This window comes from Spea bombifrons, chromosome 6, assembly GCF_027358695.1.
Source record: "Spea bombifrons isolate aSpeBom1 chromosome 6, aSpeBom1.2.pri, whole genome shotgun sequence".
In the NCBI taxonomy this organism is placed as follows: Eukaryota; Metazoa; Chordata; class Amphibia; order Anura; family Pelobatidae; genus Spea; species Spea bombifrons.
The window spans coordinates 38,541,095-38,564,071 of NC_071092.1; the positions used below are offsets into that span (position 1 = coordinate 38,541,095).

Here is a 22,977-nt window from a genome sequence, read left to right on the forward strand (position 1 = left end):
ATTTGGCTAATGCGTTTCACAGACAAAGTCATATCTTTTTTCATTATTATTTATATATTTTTTTGTTTCTCACAGCTACTTGGATAACCAATTTAGCCTCATGCAGACTAGGCTGGGATGCAAGGGGCCCTTAAGGCACAGAAACCAGTGCTACATATGGGGGAAAGGCATCGTTGCTAAAAAATGCTGTGATATTTGCTGTTTTTCTGTTCAGATCTATAAAAGCTATTTGTTCTGATCTTTTGTTGCTTAAAAAACGAAGATGGTTAGGTAGTACAGAGAAGGTGGAAGATAAATGGAACAGCACCCCATCAGAGGTAGCAGAGGCTAATACAGCGAAGGCATTTAAACACACATGGAATAGACATAAAGCTATCCTGAATCTAAGGCAAAACCAAGGACTGCTTAAGGTCTTAGTCTTTAAATCAGACTTTAAGTGGGCAGACTAGATGGGCCGAGTGCTTTTTATCTGCTGCCAAATTCCATTTTTGTACGTATGCTTACAATAAATATTATTTAGGTACCCCGATGCAAACCTGCAGAATGGAGAAAAAAGAATACAAAGGCAGAAATGCCCCCTTAATGCTTGCCTGCCTGATGTTTGTCTTTTCAGGGTGATGACTGGGATATGCCTTCTGCCTACTCCTTCACTAAAAGCTTATACCTAGCATTAGGGGCATGCAGACGTGTGCAACAAATGGAGAGTTTATAGATATCTATTCAAGGAATAGAATGTCAAAAAAATAACATGACCGTTCCTCTAACTCCATTGCCTTTTGATGGAAAAAACTGTAGGGCTACACAGACATGCAAAGTTAGGTTGGTTTTGTTTTTGACAAAATAGCTTACAAATTCCAAACAGTTTCATATGTATTGTGTATTTTATGAAAAGAGATGCTTCATCCTAGTAATGAGAGGTCAATACTGCAAGTTACATGGATGATCAAGCTTATTGCTGATGAATGAGATAGAGAGGAAGTACCAGCAAACTGTTAGATATTTTATAAAGGCTCTTCAAAGATAAGTCCAAGTCCAAATCAAGATAAAAATGGGCCATAATAGAATGTTGTTAGGTTTCTCATTCAGTGTAATAAAATCCCTACAGTTTACTTGACACTGATAAGCCTGTACCATGTCTCACAACACTACAGTCTGTGATTCCAAAGTTTAGATCTATTGTCTATCCTGTTAAGAAGGCCAGCAGGTCTTTCATGTCAAGCACCCCAATAAAAGGCAGCTCCTTAGGTAGCCCACTGTTACTTTCATTCACTCTAGAAAGTAACACGTCACTGATCCAACCAGTAACAGAATGGGCAACCTGTATTATTCAAGACTTAGCACCAGTCACCCTAGGTAGCTGCCTGGGACACATGAATCCTGGAGGTGCTGGGCAGTGGATATTCTTGCTAGGAATCTGCGTGCCCTTAATTTCTTTCCTGATGTCCCTCATTTCTAAGAGGTCACGATACCTTGTGTAAACACACAATAATTGTGTGAAATAGGGCTGTAAATAATGATCGATTTCATACTCGATTAGTTGGCTGATTATTTTTTCGATAAATCGATTAATTAGAACAAAATGCCCTTCTTTGTTTATTTAAAATAATTTAATGAGGGGACTGGGGAATTAATGATGGGATAAGAAAGAGACTGGGGACCGGGTCAGACCGAAGGGTAGGAGGGAGTTTATTTTATTTGCAGACCAGAGGGTGTGAGAAGGTTAATAAGGGGACCGGGGAGTTAATGATGGGAGCGGGAGATCGGATCAGACCGAAGGGTAGGAGGGACTTCATTTTATTTGCAGACAAGAGGGTGTAAGAAGGTTGATGAGGGGACCAGGGGAGTTAATGATGGGAACTGGGGACCAGATCAGACTGGAGGGTAGGAGGGAGTTTATTTTATTTGAGTAGATGGGATAAGAGAGAGAGAGACCGGGGACCAGATCAGACCGAAGGGTGGGAGGGAGTTAATACATACCTTACAGCAGCCTGCAGTCTGGCACATCTTCTCCAAACAGCTCCAAAGTAGCATCTGTCTGAACCAAGTTAAACTTTAACTTTAATAAAATAGTGTGTGCTGTACCCAGACCAACTAATTAAACCACCAACAAATCAATAATGATTATTTTTTATTATTATTAAGTCTATTAGTTGTTTTAGTCCTACTGTGAAAACATAATGGTATCTCAAATAGAAAAAATGGGGGATAGTCATCAAATAGTTTTCTTGCCTGGGATGCAGTTGGGTCTTGGTCTCAACATCACTGAGAACCCATAAACCCATGCCTAGTGTAATTAACCAATTAAATGCTATTTTTTCTTTATGATGTTTTTTGTATTTTGTTGGTTCTTTATTATACTATGATAAAAACTAAGATAAAAAAAATTACAAAAAGAAAAGTGACAGTTGGATAGCACTTGAATGTGGAAAGCTTTGCTATGACAAATAAAAAATCCTTATATCTGTATATGTAATATCTCTCTCTCATATATGGGATCTGTAGTAATAGCTCTTAAAAAGTCTGGCCTACAGCCTACTAAAAAACAAACACTATCATGAACTATACATGGAATTTTGGAATCAATGCTTTGGTAATAATCTATGGGATTGGAAGTGTCATAAAAGAGTATATCAGGTAACCTTGAGAAGAGACAACATAGTCTTACAGTTTTTTATTGTGTTTTTTTTTTTTTACAGTGCCCTCCAGGACTCCGTCCGATGAAAGACATGTCAGGCTGCTACGATCGCCAGATAGGGGTAGATTGCTCCGATGGGATTAATGGTGGTTGTGAACAACTGTGCCTTCAGAAAGAGGTCCCTCTATCTGAAGATTCAGACATGTACAACATCCTGATGTTCTGTGGGTAGGTGCCTCAAGGTTCCTGCGTCTTTAAAAGTCAAAATTCGAGAAGTAGACTTCAAGTACCTTGTCTGTTATATATTATACATTATCTGCCTTTGTGTTTCTGAAAACATTACCTTTACATATTAGTCATCACTGAACATTTGCATGGCATTTAGAGTTCCTTGCAACCAAAAGACATTTTCAAATATCGGAGTAGAGTTCACCTTTGTCTTGCGCATGAATGCATTTAAAATGTTTACTTGCTTCTGGAACTTTGTATTGCGAAAGTTACTGAACCTGGACCAAAATTGACCTTTATTGGACAGATCTGCAAATATTTATACATGTCATTTAAAGCACTGGAACATTCACGTACTCGACACGTATCAGAGCATGTGTGCACATATCAGTATGTCTGGATAACCTACCTGTACTACAGGCTCTTCTGGTGTTTCTTTCACATCTTTTCTCTTTTATTATGGTTTGTATCACACTGCTACCCTTTTAGAGAATGTTGGACATGGTAGAGCATCCGTAATCCTTCTCTCGTGGTGTTATCATAGTTATTTTCCATTGAACCTTTTGAACCAACCTTGCTAGTTTGGGAATCTGGACAGCTTGCCCTGACTTCTGGAAATGTTTCATGACATTATCACCAAGTTTTACTTCTCTTCTCGTTTAGCCCTTGGTGCTACATTATGGAACATTGGTATGAAGCCCACACAGTCATTGGACACAATGACCTAGGGATCAGCTATTTAGGGAGAGAAGCTATGACAGTAAAGACCAGCTATCTTTGCTTCTGGCATTTATTCTTTGTGTCCTCAGTCAGTTTTCTTGTCATACTTCTTCGAAGAAGACTGAACCTTGATGAGGATAGTGACAGGCTATGTGTGCACGCACTCTTCTCTTGTCTGTACTATGTGATTCACTGCATGGTTCACTCATGGTGCATTATTTTAGGCTATTCTAATATAAGTACATAGGGCCTTTTTATCAACACATTATGACTAATGTCTAACTACGCATATGTGAAGAAATCAGGGAGGGTTTTACCTCGCTCAAGGCTGCTGCTCATAGAGTTTCATGGTGTTATTGTTAGATTTAGCAGTTTCTGGTGATTCATATAGTCTTCCAGCCATGCTGTTTCTTCAGCATCTTTAGCAATATCATTTTTGGAGGGGGTAAGCTCTGGTGGCAATGGATGTCTGGAATGGACAGTCCTAAATATGAAAGAAATAAGAAGGGTCGGATTTTAAGTTTTTTTTAAATTCTGTGCTAAAATTGTATGTCTTCTCTTAAAGCTGTATCGAGGACTATAAGTTGGGTCCAGATGGGCTATCTTGTCATTTGATCACGGAGACCTGTCCTGGTGGCATGCATTGTGGTGAGGGTCCAGAGATACCAATGAATCAAACACTTTTTGGGGAGCTCTTTTTTGGCTACAATAACCAAACCAAAGAACTGGCACCTGGGCAACTGCTTAAGGGAACTTTTAGGTAAAACACTTATGTATATTATTTTTTGCTGACCATAAACCAGCTCACAAACTGCAATAAAAGAATTTACAGAACATAGTCATTTTTTTTAAGAATCGTGGTTGAATGCTGACGGCCTCACTCTTCTGAATTTTCATTGTAGGCAAAATAATTTTGCCCGTGGTTTGGAACATCAGCTACCAGACAGTTTGCTCGTAGCAACAATACCATCAGAAACACAGTGTCGTGAGGAGATATCTGACCCTGTTCCCGACCCGGATTTCTTGACAGGTCAGTAAGCTCCGTCCATCATATATTTGTAAATAATTCATGATGTTAAGTCCCTTAACAGGTATACGTTAGATGCTGTGTTTTGCCGATTCACTTCTGAAAGCACATAAGCATTGCAAATAACTCAACTGGACAAGCCTTAATATGAAAGGTGATGGGCCCTTGTGTCAAATCACAAATTACATAAAATAGACATAGAAAAACGAACATCAGAATGAGTAACAGTAAAGTGGGTAGGAGGGAGAACAGTGATTCACTGTTATTGTTCGCAAACGCTGGATGATTGTGCACATTTACAACAAAAACACCCAATATGGAGGGGCATGTGGGCTCGATTCTCTTACTAGTAACAGTACTCCAAACCGTGATGTACACATACATTGTGTCTTGTGTGCTCTGTGGTCTGGGTCTCTTCTCACAGGTCAATTAAAAAAAAAACATGCTAATATATTAATCTGAGCTTGGTATTTGCTGAGAGTCATTTGCTTTTCTTTAAAAAAAATGAAATTTGTATGTGACCCCAACATTTTGAATGGTAGTGTATGTGTGTATGTATGTATATATATATATATATATATATACATACACACATACACTATATGGACAAAAGTATCTGGACACCTGGTCATTACATCAACAAGGAATTTGACATTGAATTCTAAATACATAAATATTAATATGTAGTTGGTCCCCCCTTTGTAGCTATTTCACAAGATTTTGGGGGTTTCTTTGGGAATTGTTGCCCATTCATCCAGTAGATGAGGTCAGGGACTGACGTTGGATGAGAAGGCCTGGCTCGCAATCTCCGTACCAGTTCATCCCAAAGATGTTCGATGGGGTTGAGGTCAGGGCTCTTTGCGACCAGTCAAGTTTTTCCACATCAAAACTCATCCAACCATGTCTTTATGGACCTTACTTTGTGTACTGGGGCACAGTTGTGCCAGAATAGAACCTAAACTGTTCCAACAAAGTTGGAAGCAAAGGATTGTCCAAAATGTCTTGGTATCCTGAAGGGGACATGTATTAAATGTCTATGTATTTAGAATGAGATGGCTGAAAAGTCCCTGTTGGTGTAATGGTCAGGTATAATGACTATATATACAGCATTTAGTGATCTTGTCATTGTGTTTGAGATTTTATATTCTTAAGTTGTCGCACAGGATACATCATAAAACAGTGTGTGTGTATCATAAAGTAGAAAGATGTATGTTTCTGTGAACAAATGATCAGTACACCACCAGTCAATAATGTGAGATTACACATTAAAAATAGCGATTCTCACCTTATTATATTGTTTTAAAAGTAAATTATCACCTTGGGTTTCTAAAACGCAGAACAATCTAAACTGTATCAAAAGCAATAGTTGGGATGAAAAGAAAGACTAGTTTTCACAGAGTAAAAGTGGATTTCTGATAACAGACAGGCTTAAACACAAATGCAAATATACAGCTGCCATAATATGACAAAATCCCTGTGAAATAACGACATAGCAGAATATAATATGGACTACTGGAGTTTACATGAAATAAACAGAGGCCCCCAGTACCATTTAAATGTAGGGAACACAACAATGTGTTGTTGATCTACAACTTCCACCACTGGCATCATGAATGAGCACAAATACTGGGGGAGAATAAAACTTTTGAGATTAGTCCACTGATGCGCCGGGGTATCTCCTTAATATAACCTGTTGGACTTAAAGTTATCAATCACCTTCCGCAACTATGTTCCAGAACAGACAGAGACTCAAAGTTACCTAACACTACCCGGAGTCCCAGAGTTTGCATGTGAAGATGCCATGGGAGGGAATGGGTTAAAGCCCAATTTTATGTCTAGGAATTTCACACATCTAGCGTATGGAGGAGTTTAGCTGAAGCCATTACACTCGGCATTGTGACATTATCAAAGCATTATGCTATTTTCAGACACCTTCTTATCCGGTTCCAACATATGCCGCATAGCGGGACTTTTTAAGATATTGTATGAACGCTCTAATTAGCAGCTTTCACAGATAAACTAGAGCTGTCATCACTCTCCTCTCACCTATCACTACAGCTGTCTCAATTGTTCAGTTTAACTCACATTTTGAATAAAAAAGTATTATCTCCGCTCTATGCAAATTGGTAACATGACTTATACAGATGAGGTCAATTTTCCATTAATATGATAAATGAATTGGGAGAATGGATGCTTTTCGTATGGGTCCTTTCTTATTGAAGAAATCTCTCACCCCTTATGTATACAATATCTTTTCTTTCTTGATCGATTATTCCCAGCCTTCCACTGTGAGAGTATGTAGGTGGGGAGAGCAGATGAATAACATTGGTTTGTTCAAATACTTTTATATAAGAATAGAAAAAAATTATCAGATTATCTGCCTAAAAATCAATTCTGAGAACTGCGAGGGTCTGCCCCAAAGACTGGGGGTATTGCAGTTATGGAAACCTTTAATCTCGGGGGGGGGGGGTGCTCAGGGCATATCTAACTCACCTTACAGCCCCCCAGGTTCTTACTATTTGCAGGTAGCCACGTATGTCGGTCATGCTGGCCATACCTCATTAAACTCTGCTCAGCTCAACTTCTACTTGAAACAAGATAAAGAACATAGCTTGGATGTTCCCAACTATGCTACAAATGCAGACAACCATTTTGATATATATATTCAGCAAACTTTATTACAGCTGGAATGAGAGTATTTTATTAATAACATAACATACTGGGTAGGCACATGCAAATAAGGTTAATCATACAAGTATAAAGTGGATATAGAGGCAAAAGGTGATTATTGTTGACCTTATTTGCATGAGCCTACCCAGAATCCCTTTTGGTTGTGGCAGCACCATGAGATTTCTGAGAGATAAACAAGCCTTCTGGTCTTGTCTGGTGTCTGTAGATGAGTGTTTCATAATGCTTCTATTACCCCTCCTAATTTTAAGTTGAAGTGTTTTCCATCACCTTTACCCACCACAACTTATGTAATGGTATTTCTCATGCTACCCCAAGCCTCAAATATTAAGCCAGTATTACAACCTCATCATGATGAGCCCCATTAAGGAAGAAACAGTACTTTATGAGTGTTGAATGCTTCGTGGCCTTTTGGTTAACATCAAGTGAGTGCTTGTGAGAGAGGGAAAGCTTGGTTCTCTGGCCTTAGGTTTGGGAAAGTATAATGCTGTGTTGTTTTTCGGTCCCCAGTCTTTGGTCCTGGACTGGGTATTGCGCACCGGGTGTTAGTGTGGCTCTAAGTGTGCTGCAGCCTTTCATGTGTCCCATGCTGGGAAGCACCTTATAGCACCTTGGACCCCTACATGCACTTTTATTTTTGTATGGACTGGCCCTAGCTTTCTGGTTCGGTGTGCGGTGCATGTGAACAATTTTTGTCACACCAGCCGGTAAGGCTTGGGGCTTGTTTTGGGAGCATTTTTGTATATAGTTTTTTCATATGATTGCATTGTTTATTTCACAATGCATGTGTGCTTTTACTTTTTGATATATTTTAGTATTTTGAGTTTATTGATACAGGCTATGATTTGATGGACTGGCCTCGAACACGACGCTGAAAAGCCTGGTGGAGCCGGATCCCCTAAAGGTCTGGCTTTTCTGGTGAGGAGGGGAGTTAGGTAGCTCTTCTGAGCACCCACCAAACGAAGATTTTAGTGGCCCCAACCCTTGTGGGAAGGGGCCAAGAAGATCCGGCTCTCCTGCAGGCCTTATGGCCGAGGAGGGAAGGAAGGGGTCGCATATCCTTTGGGAGTGCGAAACCAGAAGAAAACGAAGAAGGGGACCTGGTGTCTACTGTGGCCTTATGGCACTTTGGCACTGGCACTTTTTTCTGTTTTTCTTCACAGCGAAGCACGAACCTTGGGGCTTTCAAGTTCAAGGGGGAGCGCTGGGCCCTGGCCTTCTGGTGGGATGGTGGGATCTGGGCGGTCCCCCAATGACGTTCAAGGAGAGAAAAAAAAAAAAAAGCTGTCCATGAGTGTTGATCTGGCTACTGTATCTCTTCCTGAGTTTTGTCTAAAGGGTGTCTTGTACAGAGGGCAATTACTTTCAAGTTATCCATGTATAAAGTGGGTATAGAGGTAAAAGGTGATAATTGTTGACCTTATTTGCATGTGCCTACCCAGAATCCCCTGTGGTTGTGGCAGCACCATGAGATTTCTGAGGGAAAAACAAGCCTTCCAATTAGTTTATAACAGAGACCACTGATACGATGTCCCTCAACATAAAGACACTTCACAACTAACAATATTCAGACTAGGTTTTTATACTGATTCTTGTAATGTTTTTCCAATAATTTAATTTTTAAAGACTTGTTGATGATTTTTTTTTTTTAAATCACATTTTTTTTTTTTTTTTTTTTTTCCCCAGGAATGGTAAACTTCAGTGAGGTGACTGGTTACCCGGTAGTTCAGCACTGGACTGTAAGATCTGTCATGTATCATGTCCGTCTTAATCAGCCATCTGTTTCCCAAGGTAAGGGCATTACATGTCAAATTTATTTAAGAAATTAAATCATATGCTACAGTAATAAATTGAACTTTGGTAAAATAATAACATTCACTAAAAGCATCATTACTAATCAGTGCCTCAGTGCCATTAGATGATATTGGTAATTCCCTATTTAAATCCAAATCATGAGATTTAAATTAATAATTCATTGAGCTTCAGTAAAAATAATATAAAATGCATAATTATTAATCAGTGATATTCTATTCTATTGGTGATACCCCACTTGAATCCTATTATTGAGTATTTAATTACATAACTGCCTGACCACAGGTAACCTGCGTGAACGATGCACTAACATGGAGTGGTTAGCTAGCTTGTTAAACCCTGACCAATGTTAATGACATTTTAGAATACAAAATATCAAGGAATAGGACTTGTGTAGCGGTGGTTTTAATCGCATTTTAGCCATTAAGCATGCTTGATTTCATTGGTGGCCCCCCTTATCCGTTCAGCCTCAGAAAATTAATTTGGAAGATTGGAGGTCGTCATCTATTTGGTATGACATAATATTCCACATTATATAGCACAAATGCAAAAAAATAATAACAGAATAAATCACATTAGCAAGCTTAATTCCATGATCCTAGTCATTCATTGTAAGATTTGCTGAAATACAGGTATTTTTCCTTTAGAGCAAATGTCTTGGTAAAAAGGTGTGCTTCGATATATTTTATGTGAACTTAAAATCTAAAAAAACATAAAAAATAATATAATATAAAAAAATAGGTGCAGTTTATTCAGTTAAAGAATGTTGCCCTTTTTTGGTAATTTCCTATCCTTCCTAATATATTTATCTCTGGTCTTATCCTTTTAAGCGTGTAATAGAAAAGTCAGAGCTTAAAAAATTATATATTTAATGCAAGCGGTCAAACCCCTTCTGTGATATAAGGAACTTAGTTTACTGTCTGAAAAAGATAAATTGCACGAAATAGTGTAAGTAAGATTTAAAGAAACACCCTACAAAACATTGGTAGCTATAATTTATGGGAAAAATAAAGGCTTAGTGTCTTGCTGTGACAATGTTCTCTTGGTACAAAGAGCGGAATTGCCTCTTTTTACATAGTATTACTTGAAGTATTGAATCTATTGGGAGGATTAGAATGAGGCCCTGGCATCTTGCTCTAATACGTTTTGAGGAACACTTTCAAGAGAGGCACATCCATCATCAACATATATGAAAATATTTTTGTGCACTTGAGCTGTTGCCTTCACACTGGACCTTCAGACAACCCTGCTTAGGTTAGTTTCTCGCTTGCCCAATGTTCCTGAGTAGACCTCTACATCAAATATCAATAAGCTGAACTTGCCCAAGGGGTTTTAGAGGCCTAGTGAACTATGCTTCTGTTGCCACTCTCCTGCATGTTCTTGCCATCATAGAGGAGAATGCCACGGTGGCAGCCCATGGACTTTAGTGCCTTTTGGCTACTTATGTTCATGTGTCTTCTAGTCTTAAGTCCACCCTTCTTTGTCCATCATTTTGATAATAACATCTGAGCATTGCTTGGCATTAAGATATTATTTGCCACAACGCTTGGCAGACAGGTAGTCAAAGAACCCAAAGGTGTTCCCAAGCTAAACAAAATAAAATCATGGCATTCATGACCATTACTGACTTTGCCTTTGTTGTGCTCGTCTGTAAGAACACACGCAGGCTTGAGAGTATTTATTCCCATATTGCTTTGATCTGTAAAACCAAAAGCTCAGATGGACGTGATTGCTGAATATTTACCATATTAGCTGCAACAGCTTCGTGTGTTACTGCTTCATGCACCTTTCCATGTGTTGGCTCCTTTTGTGATTTTAAAAGTCTAAATCTATGATCACAAAATAACCTGATCTGCTGTTTGTTACAATACACTACAAACACTGCTTTGTATCCTTCAACAGCTTCAAACAGCTCGTTTTGATGTTTAATACATTGTACTAAAATATATACATATCTTTATGTTGATCTCCTATCAAAGCGTGGCCTGTGCAAGCTGAGGTGGGATAGATTGCACTCACAAAGGCTGCTGGAGATTACACATTTCATAAAATTAAATCAACCTTTTCTTTAATACAATGTATCATAATCAAACCGGCCACGGGCCATGATCTGTGATAAAGATCTACAGAATGGCTGTGACAGGTAAGCCGGGTTGGACATGATGATGGGCACTAGAAGGGCAGTTTATAACACAATGATGATTAGAATAAAAGTCTGTCTTTTCCAAGCTCCAGCATGGCATGTCAGAAGCTTGGAAATGGGTGGCCCAAAACCACAGGGGTGTTTTGGGAATGTGATTTTTTAAAAAAAACAATCATCAATGGCAGAAAGGGGAGAAAAAAGCATTCACAATTGTCATGGCCATTTACATACCAATTATTGTGCTGACCAGAGTATCTCTTAGACTCACAACAATATATAGTGTTGGACGGTATGCCTGTCCCTTAATATTGCCATATACAGCATATTCCAGTTTTGTCATATAACTATACAGCTCCATAAAATAAAAAAACGAAAAACCCTCTAATTTTCTGTAAACTATATGATTGGCTTACTAAGGATGAGATAAGGACACAAAAGAAATTTAGTAGAAAACCACACCTATATCAATGAGTTACCATCCTCATAAATATAGTAAATGGGTACAATAATTATACATCAGGGACGGCATAATATTATTATGTATATATATTTAAAAATACACAGCGGATATAGATGGATTTCACTTGTTCCCAATAAGTAGCACACATGCCGGCAAATGAATGGATGATTCTGCACTTCCATCTGCTGGCCAGATATGAAAATATGCTGGAGACTCTTGCACAATCTATCTAAATAATGCAGGAAACGTGTCACTGCTTCCTACTTGGGTATATAGCAGGATTTAAATGTGATTTTCATTCAGGGATCATGGTGAACAAAGGGAAATTGACCAAGTTGTGCCTTTCCTGGATATCAGAGCCAGAGAAGCACCTGAAGAAACAGTTTAATGACATCTACCACTGAAGAGGAAAGCTTCTAATTACACCTACAGACTAGAAACAGAAAGCTTCAATGCGTTTATTTAAGAAGAGAACATGTGTTAGATACAAGGCAAACTGTGATGCAGTGCAGAACACAGCAGCTTAACAAAGTTCATAGAAGCATTTGTGTACAATCAATAATACAAAGAGCACACACGAGTGTGTCAAAATACAAAGAAGCAACAGTAATCATGATACACAGTAAAACACTTAACAGTTCCAGGGACAGAGAAATGGTGGCCTTGCGGCAGGAATAACACCTGAGGATTGGAAGCGGAAATGACGCCTGTCCAAGGGCTGAGGGGATCAGGAGAGTGAGGTTTTGGGATTAATCCTCCTCTTCGAGACTGTCAATGAAGTATTTTTTGAGCAAGTTTTGGGCAGTGATGAGATGGTTCCTGGCAAACCACAAACCGTCCTTAACACAACACATTAGGTGCCATATGGCACCTTCCATGTGGGTTCCTGAGATGAGTCCATAAAAAAACAAATGGTAGGAACTTCCTCTGCACAGACTCTTTGAGTTCATTTTCCAGAGATGGAAACAAAGTGTGAGAAAATGACAGTGCCAGAACAGCTGTAGTGAAGTCTCCTCCATCACAATGCACTGTGGGCAGTGTCTGATACAGAAAGGATCTCTAACCTAGATGCCTTAGATGGCTAAACCATTTTGTTCACACCACACACACATAAGCTACAGTAAGCATGGTTTTCCATGTCTTGTCTGATCTTTTAGTCTCAGGGGGATACGATGGTAGTAAATACATTTGTGTTGTCTAAGGAAGGCTCTTGAATGCCTTCCATTTAAATAACTACGGTGGAATGCACGTCTTAAGCGCGGTTCTCTTGTGGATGGAAGATTTCCCTTTTTAGATTTGGGCTTCCCATGGAGGAGTCTGATCCCGATTACCTCATGCTGTGGCCACTGTATTTTACATTGCATATGGGTAGCTATAATATGATGTAGAAGAGTTTTTTCTTATAAACATTTGAGGTGACTCTTTGTTCAGTCTCTAGTATACGCAAGCATAAAGTATAAAGGTTTGCCTGTTCATAGTTGAAATGACTTCAAACACAATGTATTACACAATGAATTGCTCTTAGTGATGTAATAATAAAAATATATTAGTAACCCATGATCAGCACATCTAGCTCGCCTTTTTAGTTTGCAGCTACGGTATTTATTTTCACTTGCAGACATAAGTGTAATTTTTGTTTAAAGCCAGAGGTTTCTCTGTCAGTAAAGATAAGTGACACTGGTCACCAGTTTTCTTCTTCTGGAAGGGGACCACTGAAGTCTTCAAGAAGATATGGAAGCCATAAGGTCAGCGCACATTGCCCAGTAAAAAGTCTTCATGGACCCAGTGAGTGCAATTTCTGTGCGTAAAAAATCTCAATCACATTTTAAAAAATTACATACTAGCACAAAAAAGTGCTAAAGGAATATTAAGGTCCCAGATTATGGCTGGTATTATAAAAGTGATCCCACCACCAACCAGCCACTGGCTGGTTCAAAAGAAGGGTCTGTGAATCCATGGTACATTTACCAACTCAACTCATGCGTGTAGTACCCCTCAACAAGCATAACATGTGGTGAGCATCCAGGTGGACCTATACTTGAACTTGCTCTCATCCTCAACCTTAAAGCCAAGTAATCTTTCACAGGTACTTACTTAAGTCTTAGCCAAAAGACCAACTCTCCAGAAAGACTATGGTACCCTCCCCTCTCCAGATCAGGTCCTAGAAGATCTGGCCCTTCTTAGACTTCAGCAAACAAATGGCTACATTTCCCCATGCATGACTATAGCACCAGAATGGAAAAGGGGCATCCGGTCACCACTGTGGCTCTACTACTTTTGGAGCATACTTTTCACATGAGGAAGTGAAGCAAATTAAATATTACATAAGTTATGGTGGGTAAAGGTGATGGAAAACCCTTACACTTAAAATTAAGGGGGTAGTAGGAGTATTATTAAACACTCATCTACAGACACCAGACAAGCTAGAAGGCTTGTGAATCCCTGAGAAATCTCATGGTGCTGCCACAACCACAAGGGATTCTGGGTAGGCGCATGTAAATAAGGTTAACAATAATCACCTTATGCCTCTATATACACCTTATTTGCATGTGCCTACCCAGAATCCCTTGTGGTTGTGGAAGCACCATGAGATTTCTGAGGGAAAAACAAGCCTTCTGGCTTGTCTGGTGTCTGTAGATGAGTGTTTAATAATACTTCTACTACCCCCTTATGTATGTATATATATATATATATATATATATATATATATATATATATATATATATATATATATATATATATATATATATAATGTGTGTGTATATATATATGTGTGTGTATATATATATATATATGTGTGTATATATATATATTTATATATATATATATATATATATATATATATATATATATATATATAGTAAGAGAGGTGGAAACAGAAAAATAATTTTATCCTTAACCAAAAACTGTACATAAGGTAGAATACAATATTTGTATAAATTGCATTGCTGATGGATGATATTCTTCCTGGTGACTATTCATGTCGTATTATACATATACAACATGAGTCTACTAACATGAGTGTAACAAATGTGTGCAAGTGTTAAAAACAGGAATGCTTTGCTAATGGATAAAACTAATTATGCAGCTAAAGCAAAATGTTTAATAAAGATTACTCTGCAAAACATTTATATGGCTGAATCCCTTTTTGTAATACCTCTTTAGCTGGGTTTGTTCCAGATTTAGTTGTGCTGATCCCTGTAGTAACTTCTACAGCATCTTGGAACCCTGTTGCTTCACACACTCCAGGAGGTTTATCAAAGGTACACTTTATAGTCTACCTACCACCAGTGTTACATCGCAACCTGGAAGAATGTTACAAACACATTTGGGTGTTGCTGGTGAGGTGATACATGTTTCACAGCTCATTCTCACCACCTCTAGCCACTAACAGCAGGAACACGAGCAGAGCGCTTACCAATGTAACATTTTACAAACAAAAGAAGGACCAATATAGTCTGTAGTCCTTACTTTTAAGAAACTTTTAAGGTTATCCAAAGTTGTGCAGGTATCTTGAATGAGTGCATATAGTTACTCTGCCTTTATTTAAATTGTAGCCTACAGAAGGAGTAGTTTATGGAATAGATGTTTGAACCTTTAATTCCAAGGGAACCGGATCCCATCGCAAAGGTTCCAAGACAAATAGATTCAACAATACTAATTTAAACAAATAAAAATAATTTTAAAAACATACATCACAGTATATACATATTTGTTTTTCTTAATTCATCCTGTGGTTTCTTCTAAATATTCATATCGCTTCTGATAAATAACAAAGGATTTTCAGTTTATTGAGAATACTGGCAAATGCGAGGTAAATTGATTATGGATCTAGACATATCCCTGTAAAGTAATTACTGCATTTCATAATAGGACATTATTACAACCAGGGCCAGCATTTGCAGATAAATTGGCATATTTACAGTATGTTCAGTATGCACTTGTGTTTTTGTACAACACTTTATAAATAAGTTAGTAATGATTATAATACAGCTGTGCTGGGATTCAGCTGTTTGTCTTTAAATAATAATATGCCAAATGGAGCTCATTCTAAGGTATGGGAGATTTTTTGTAACGTTGGATTGTAAAAATAAAACATGAATAACAAAAATACATATAAAGATTGTCGATTGGTTTTCTGAATGCATTTAGGGATTGTGCTAGCAGTATGGCATAAACCACCCCAAATATATATCAAATCAGTAATTTTATACCATCCAAAACTTTTATAAGGCTCTTCTTGTTAAGCCATTGGAAAACCAAGTGCATCCCCCCCCTTAGAACACAAACAGTTAAAATCCAAATTCCAGAAAGAATTTTAGAGGACGAAAGACATTGACCTTTTTCCATATGGCTTTTTTATGACTCTTACTTTAGCTTCCATATGACAATCTGCATTTATATTATATTACCATAATATAATAATGATAATCTTTTACTGTTGTGAGTCCTGTTGCTAAGCATATTTTTTGCTAAGCACTTAGCTCAGTGCGAATAGTGGATTATGTGCAGGGTAAAGGATAATTACTTCCAACAGTGTCTACTTATCCTCTAGATTCATGTTTCTGTTTCATTTGTCTCTATCAGCATTCACTCAGGCTCTTCACTCTCTGGACGGAGCTACATCACGGATGGAATTTGCACCTTTATTGGAACAGTTTGGCAATCACTATATTCAAGAGGCAGTATATGGATTCGAGGAAACCTGCTCCATCTGGTACCCAAACCGACAAGTGCAGAAGCAGGTCTGGCTAGAATTTGAGGATATTAGCAAAGGTAGGAAGGCTTGGTGCAAAGTGCAGATGGACGGATTTCATGAAAAACAAGAATATAGGGACACTATAGCTGGTGTGCATTGAGATTACCTACCTACATTTAGATCCACTAAAGGTATAGGGCAACTTAAATTTCCATATTGAAGGGCAGATGACTTGACTTAAATAAAGATTAGCATATAGCCTTATACCGAACTATCCACCCAAAGAAACCAGACAATGCACAAATATCGAGGGATTCCGCTATACAACAAACATGTTCCACCACGATCACAGCCATTGAAAACATATACATCTACAGGCAGCCATGGCTCCAGAAAAACTATACACAGCCACTGTCTTATTAACACACAAATTTAGATGTATTGCAACAATATTTGGGATCTCACATGATTTTTTCTTCTTAAACCAATTTTATTGCCGCCATCATTTACTCTTTCATATACCATAGAGGCCCTGCTATTAAGATTGACTATAGGTGCTCGGCCCCCGCAGGACTTGTTGTAGAGGGACTTTATCTCGATTCACTGTAGCAGCCGTGACTGAGGGAATCAGATCAGAGCATTGCGTGGTGCCCTCAGGTGGAGGACCATTATCCAAGCTATTAAGCAAATATTGCATTCTTCTTCAAATATAAAAGTCCCTAAAAGCTGAGACACATTAATTATCACTTACTTTTTGTGTGAAAATATTAGCACACCTACTGAGGTGTGATTTAACATAAACGTGCACTTCCTGTACATCTATCCAAAGCTCCAGCAAAGTAACCTTATGGCGAATCCTAGATTCAATACATATAGAAATAATATACAATATATTTATTAAAAATACTTAAATAAATTCCACCATGTCTGCTGACCATTGGTGAACTTGTGGAGAAGCCTTTTTAGGATTTTTTTTGTTCTCATGGGAACCGGGAATGTAAAGAAGATCCCGAGCTTGTAGTGAACGTAGTTGCTGCATTTAATTTTGATAACTAAAGCCTTTACATATGTATCTTTGTAACTTCTGACATATGAATAAATTGAGTGGGGGATTACTGAGTTGCCAAGTTTATGTGCTGGCTCTCACGCCCACCCGTTAATATTGCGCTCAAACAACATATTAAATTAAAATGTATGCAATTATAATATTGCACCCTAGCTCACATTAATGGTCTGTACAGAACTAAATATCTTTTAATGGCCTGGGCAGCGGAGTTTCTGCATACTTTATAGATGTAGAAATAGGGAGCATTATTGTGTAATTTTTCTGCTTGAGTGTCAATGGAGCTCTGTCCTTGCCAACTGGTTACAATACTTTTTGTTATCTGTTAGAGATGATGGGGAAGAAATCTCTTCTTTGATATAAGAAACTTTCTTAGTCAAGTATGTAGCTGCTAGGTAACCGGCAAGTTATATGATCCTCCTATACCGTTCAGTTATACTCGGGTAATAGAAAAAAACAAACTATGTTTTTTGTGCTAATTTGACAATTTTAATGAAAGAATAAAATAGTTATTTCTCTTTTAGAGCAAAGCATGTTGAGATATGTGTCTTTCTGCTTGGCTGAACCTTTATCTACACAGAGTAATTGCCATGTGGAGTATAGTAATTGTTGTCTTAGCGGGGGTCTTGCCCAGCAGAAATCATGCTGAATAAAACCTGATAAAATTGGCATATCAGGCCAAAATGTTAACCTCATGACAAATGTCAGGCAGATAAAACGACATTTAATGTTGCTGTAGAACGACCACCTAACCTGCACAGCTTTTGGGGCCATTAAGGAAGGAAGGACTCGAACCTCCCATGAAGCAGAAGGGTACGGTGTTGGACATTTAAAGGTCCTTAATTTATCTCCCTTCTACAGACCTCACCATGCATTTTACAGAAGGGGATAAATTAATTAATGGAGAACTAATTAACGATATCCTTAACCTAAGGGCGTAAGGGTATCTGCACCCGGTGGTATACATAAACCTGTGAACGTCATTACCTATGTTTATTAAGTGGACTGAGCTGTAAGATGTGAGATTTAAGCAGAGAGTGACAGCACAAGTATCAAAATCATCCCGGGTATCTAGAGAGACAGTATTGAGATCTGAGCCTTGCTGGGCCAAAGTTACATTTCCGGGGCCAGCGGTGCTTTAAGGTATTTAATTTACACATAGTACGCCTTTCTAACCATACTGAACCATGTTTTTGTAACATATTTGATGACTTCTGCTATGCATACAAACCGTTTTATTTTTTTTTTGTGGTTAGGGAAACTTGGAATGTAAAGATGGTCCTGAGAATGTAATGAACTTAGGAGCCACATTTTCCTCTTAGGTACCGACAGCAAAGTGTTTGTCTTGTTTTACACGGTGTTCACACAATTCAAATTCACCGAAGATTTATTATTATGCTAACAGTAACGGAATTTCAGATACAAATAGACAGAAAGTGGTTTAGCATTTTGTGGTTCCACGTTTTGCTCAGATTTGGCATTCCAGGGCATGGAAGACCATTTCTGCTCTTTTCCTCGTAGATTATTAAATGCTCCTCCAGGGAGAAATTCTTCACCTTCAGTTTTATTGTGTTTGCTAAGTGCTTCCTTGAGTTCAAACCACAATTTTGCTATTGGATGTAGGTCTAGGAATTGCTATGGTCAATTAATTCTATTGATCTTGAGTACGCATAATAATTTCTTGTAGACCTGGAGGCATAATGTGGTTCATTATTATGTTGAAGTGCCCATTTTTAACCAGGCTTGCATCTTCTATCACAAGGTACGTGAATTATGAGAAACAGTATCATATTAAGAAATTGCTACCTCTGTGCTGATTGGAGAGTGAGACAGTTTTACAGCTTGGCCCTGCCTCAATATTTCAAAGACAAAGGGTTGAAATAGATATCTTTTATCCATAACTAAGTTAATAGTCATGCTATTTTATGTATACATGGTGGTTATTCATTGACCTGTGCTTGAACCCCCTACCTCGAGTAAATGATATTTCTTTTGGGTAATAGATGCTTTATCCAAACAGAAAATACCATAGAGAACTCCTAAAAAACAGGCCAAAGTATTGAAGCTCACTGAACACGTTTGCTGGGTTGAAGGCTTGTTTTTTAGAGGCAAAAGGTGATAATTATTAACCTTATTTGCATGTGCCTACCCAGAATCCCTTGTGGTTGTGGCAGCACCATGAGACTTCTGAGGAAAAAACAAGCCTTCTGGCTTGTCTGGTGTCTGTAGATGAGTGTTTAATAATACTTCTACTACCCCCTTAATTTTATGGTGATCTGGCTATTGCATCTCTTCCCGAGTTTTGTCTAAAGGCTGTCCTGTACAGCGGGCAATTACTCTCAAGGGATCCATGTATAAAGTGGATATAGAGGCAAAAGGTGATAATTGTTGTCCTTATTTGCATGCATTTACCCAGAATCCCTTGTGGTTGTGGCAGCACCATGAGATTTCTGAGGAAATAAACAAGCCTTCTGGCCATCTGGGCAGAACACAAAGGACCATGGTTCGGTGTTTGTATCAGTCATAGAAACATAGAATTTGAGGGCCATCATTTCTGCTGTAAAGACATCAAGTATTCCTACTAGATATTTCATGACATCTTTTTTTCCAGTGGGGTTGCCTAGCACTTCTCATTTATATTCCGTACCCAGACCAACAACAATGTATTCACAATGTTCTTATGCTTTAAATTATTAAAACTTACCTTTAAAAGCAAAATTTATTCATGTTAGAGAGAATTTGCCAACACCTGCCAAGATGTTTTTCGATGGCATGTGGTAAAATATTTTCTTTGGGAGCTGGAATCTTAACAAGAAAGAAAATGTTGTGGTTTGAATATTTTATGAGTTTTACAATTAATATTTGAAGTAAGAAGATGAACAAATTTCAGAACAGGGAGCGTTCATTACACAATAGAGACACAGTACGTGGGAATGTGTTAGGAAATCAGAGTGCAGGACACAGGCACTAGAAACATTAAACGACTGTGATCAAAATGTAGGGCTGCATTCCTAAATAACACCAATCACATCAAGTAAGAGTTAAATCCAGATGGTTAACTATGCTTGGGGGCAGACTAGGTACAGGTGCTGCTGCTTAATCAACAGGGTAATTATAGATATAAATTAACTGCTATAGGTAATCAGAACGCTTTAATCTAAAGTGGAGCCCAGGTGTAGAGCAGACACACCTAACATGATTTGTAGACCACACTATTCAGCGCCTAGATTTTTTGGGCACCTGTGATCTATGCACCATCTTTTTCATGGCGAAGAATAATGATAAGGAATAACCTGCTTTAGTTTTCTTCATCTGTTAGTTGGGTGGGTTCTATGCGCATAGGAGGACTCTCTCTGGATAGAAGAAGAAAGATGTTTTCTTCTGCATTATCCACAGATTAAAGACCAGTCTAATTATGAGGGATGAGCAATCTATGCAGATGTCCAAGACAGCAGGTTGAAACCCTGGACTGGGGATAAATAGGCTCTAGCACTTAAATAACACAGCAACTGAAAAACAGAGCCAATGGCCAACCAGGTATTTGCCTTATGGTAAGTCCAGTCCTGATGGCCATTGTCGAGCCCGGCTCCTTAAGACATACAAAGCAAAAACAGTAATCCATATAAAAGATCTCAAAATGCTAAATTGGGGAATCGGAATGTTCTGGAATTATAGCTGTTTTTTATCCACTGATCACAAAAAACAATATTAAAAGAATACAGATGAAAAAAATATTTGTGACACTTTTCTAGTAGGACTGTCCACCAAAAGGATTGTGCCCCAATATCTTTTGCTTGCATTCCTTGTGCTTCGATTTAAATATTTTCACAGACAAATCTCTTTTCGAGATGAAGACGTTCAGAGCTTTTATTGTAGATTAGAGGACAAGTACTTATTATGGAAAATTCAATATACGCCTGTGCCAGCAAGTGATGAAAAATATAAAAGAAAAGAAAAGGGACAAAAGTACAATAAAGATATCTAGTTGACTCTAGTTGACTAAAGACTCCACTGACACTTAAAGGATAAATTCATCCACAGATACATTCCAGCTACTTTAAATATATCTAGTGCATTACTATACTATATATCATTGTTTTTGGGGATCTTTCTAGAAACAGGGGTCTACTCCCAGAGAACACTTTTGTCATTGTGCTTTCTAAATGGGGATCATAGTACAAAGAAATGTCCTCATCACATTATCCTCATTTTCCTCATTTTCTCATCCCCCCCCCACCTGTAGGAAATACCCCATCGGACGAATCAGAGGAACGAGAAAGAGAGCCCAAGGTGCTCACATTCCCTGAATACATCAACAGTCTGCTGGACACCGGCACCCGACGTCTGGCACAAGGTCTTCGCATGGAGTGTCAAAGCCAAGGCCGTTGTTCCTCCTACTGTCAACTGTGTCACGTCACATCCAGTCCTGATGCCCCACCTGAACCTGTGCTATTAGAAGTCACAAAAGCAGTCCCCATCTATGAGCTAGTTACAAACAACAACGCGACCCAACAGGTGAGGCCAGACTTATAATGACCAGTTGTATAGTTGTACTGTATATATATATATATAAAATAAGGTCTTTATAAAATTTGTATTAAAAATATGATTGTTATAGTTGTTTTCTGATCCTCACCAGATAATTCCTTAGAAGCAAGTTATTGTTAGCCGTTTCTGTTAGTGATTGCCAAATCCGTAAATACATATGTTTCTTATATATTGCAGGACTGCATAGTGAGTTGCCACGATATATTATTTAAGCTGAGATTTGTGGGTAGCTAGGGTGCTATTTTACCTACCCGTAAGACTTTATTTACCTCATCTGCCACTTTATCAGACATCTACAAGATATTTCCATCTTGCTTAGATATTGCATATAGCACAACCACATTTTTCCAGCTAGTGTTAATGCATCTTGCTACACTTAACGGTAACACATTAGATGTCCAAGAGCATTTGACCGCTATCAGATCTTGAGATAAACCCACAATTTTACAAGTAAATCCACTCTGCTTGAGGGTTAAATTCCATCGTAATCAGAGCTAGAAACCCCTAGGCACATATGTGGAGCATGGTCAAAAATGAATGCGCTATTGTCAAACAGATAGAGATATATGACAGGGGCATCATCATATCAACCTCATTTGTCTTTCCTGAGGCCCTTGAAAGTGCTTTCTATGCTTTGTGATGAATGTGGTCTTGTATGTAATATAGGATGTTCCGCTGTGCATATGTTGCTGTGCTTTGGAGTTATAAATCCAGGAGAATCCATCTTCATTCCATAGCGTTAGTAACCTTGTGCTCATTTGAGCTTTACGTCCCAGGGTTGCTACTGGGCCATATCTCTTTGTCATGCTGTTACTACTCTGTCCTGTACTCGCCAGAGCGGAGTTTCGCATTCTGCTGTGCGTCATCATGTTATGGTAGAGTTTACATCAGTGCAGGGTTCTACACACAGGTGTCTGTCCTCTTGTTATAATTTCACAGGGTTCCATGCTCTGT

General features: G+C 38.4%; 1 protein-coding gene across 1 annotated transcript in view; it reads left to right on the top strand.

Annotated features, from left to right (window-relative positions):
* The window catches only part of ASTN1 (astrotactin 1), a 120,985-nt gene that overhangs the window by 85,656 nt on the left and 12,352 nt on the right, over positions 1–22,977 (top strand). The window contains exons 13-18 of the mRNA XM_053468591.1: positions 2,697–2,863; positions 4,149–4,343; positions 4,486–4,613; positions 8,985–9,089; positions 16,301–16,489; positions 21,719–21,990. Coding sequence (XP_053324566.1) covers positions 2,697–2,863; positions 4,149–4,343; positions 4,486–4,613; positions 8,985–9,089; positions 16,301–16,489; positions 21,719–21,990 — 1,056 coding nt within the window. The remainder of the gene's footprint in view (positions 1–2,696; positions 2,864–4,148; positions 4,344–4,485; positions 4,614–8,984; positions 9,090–16,300; positions 16,490–21,718; positions 21,991–22,977) is intronic.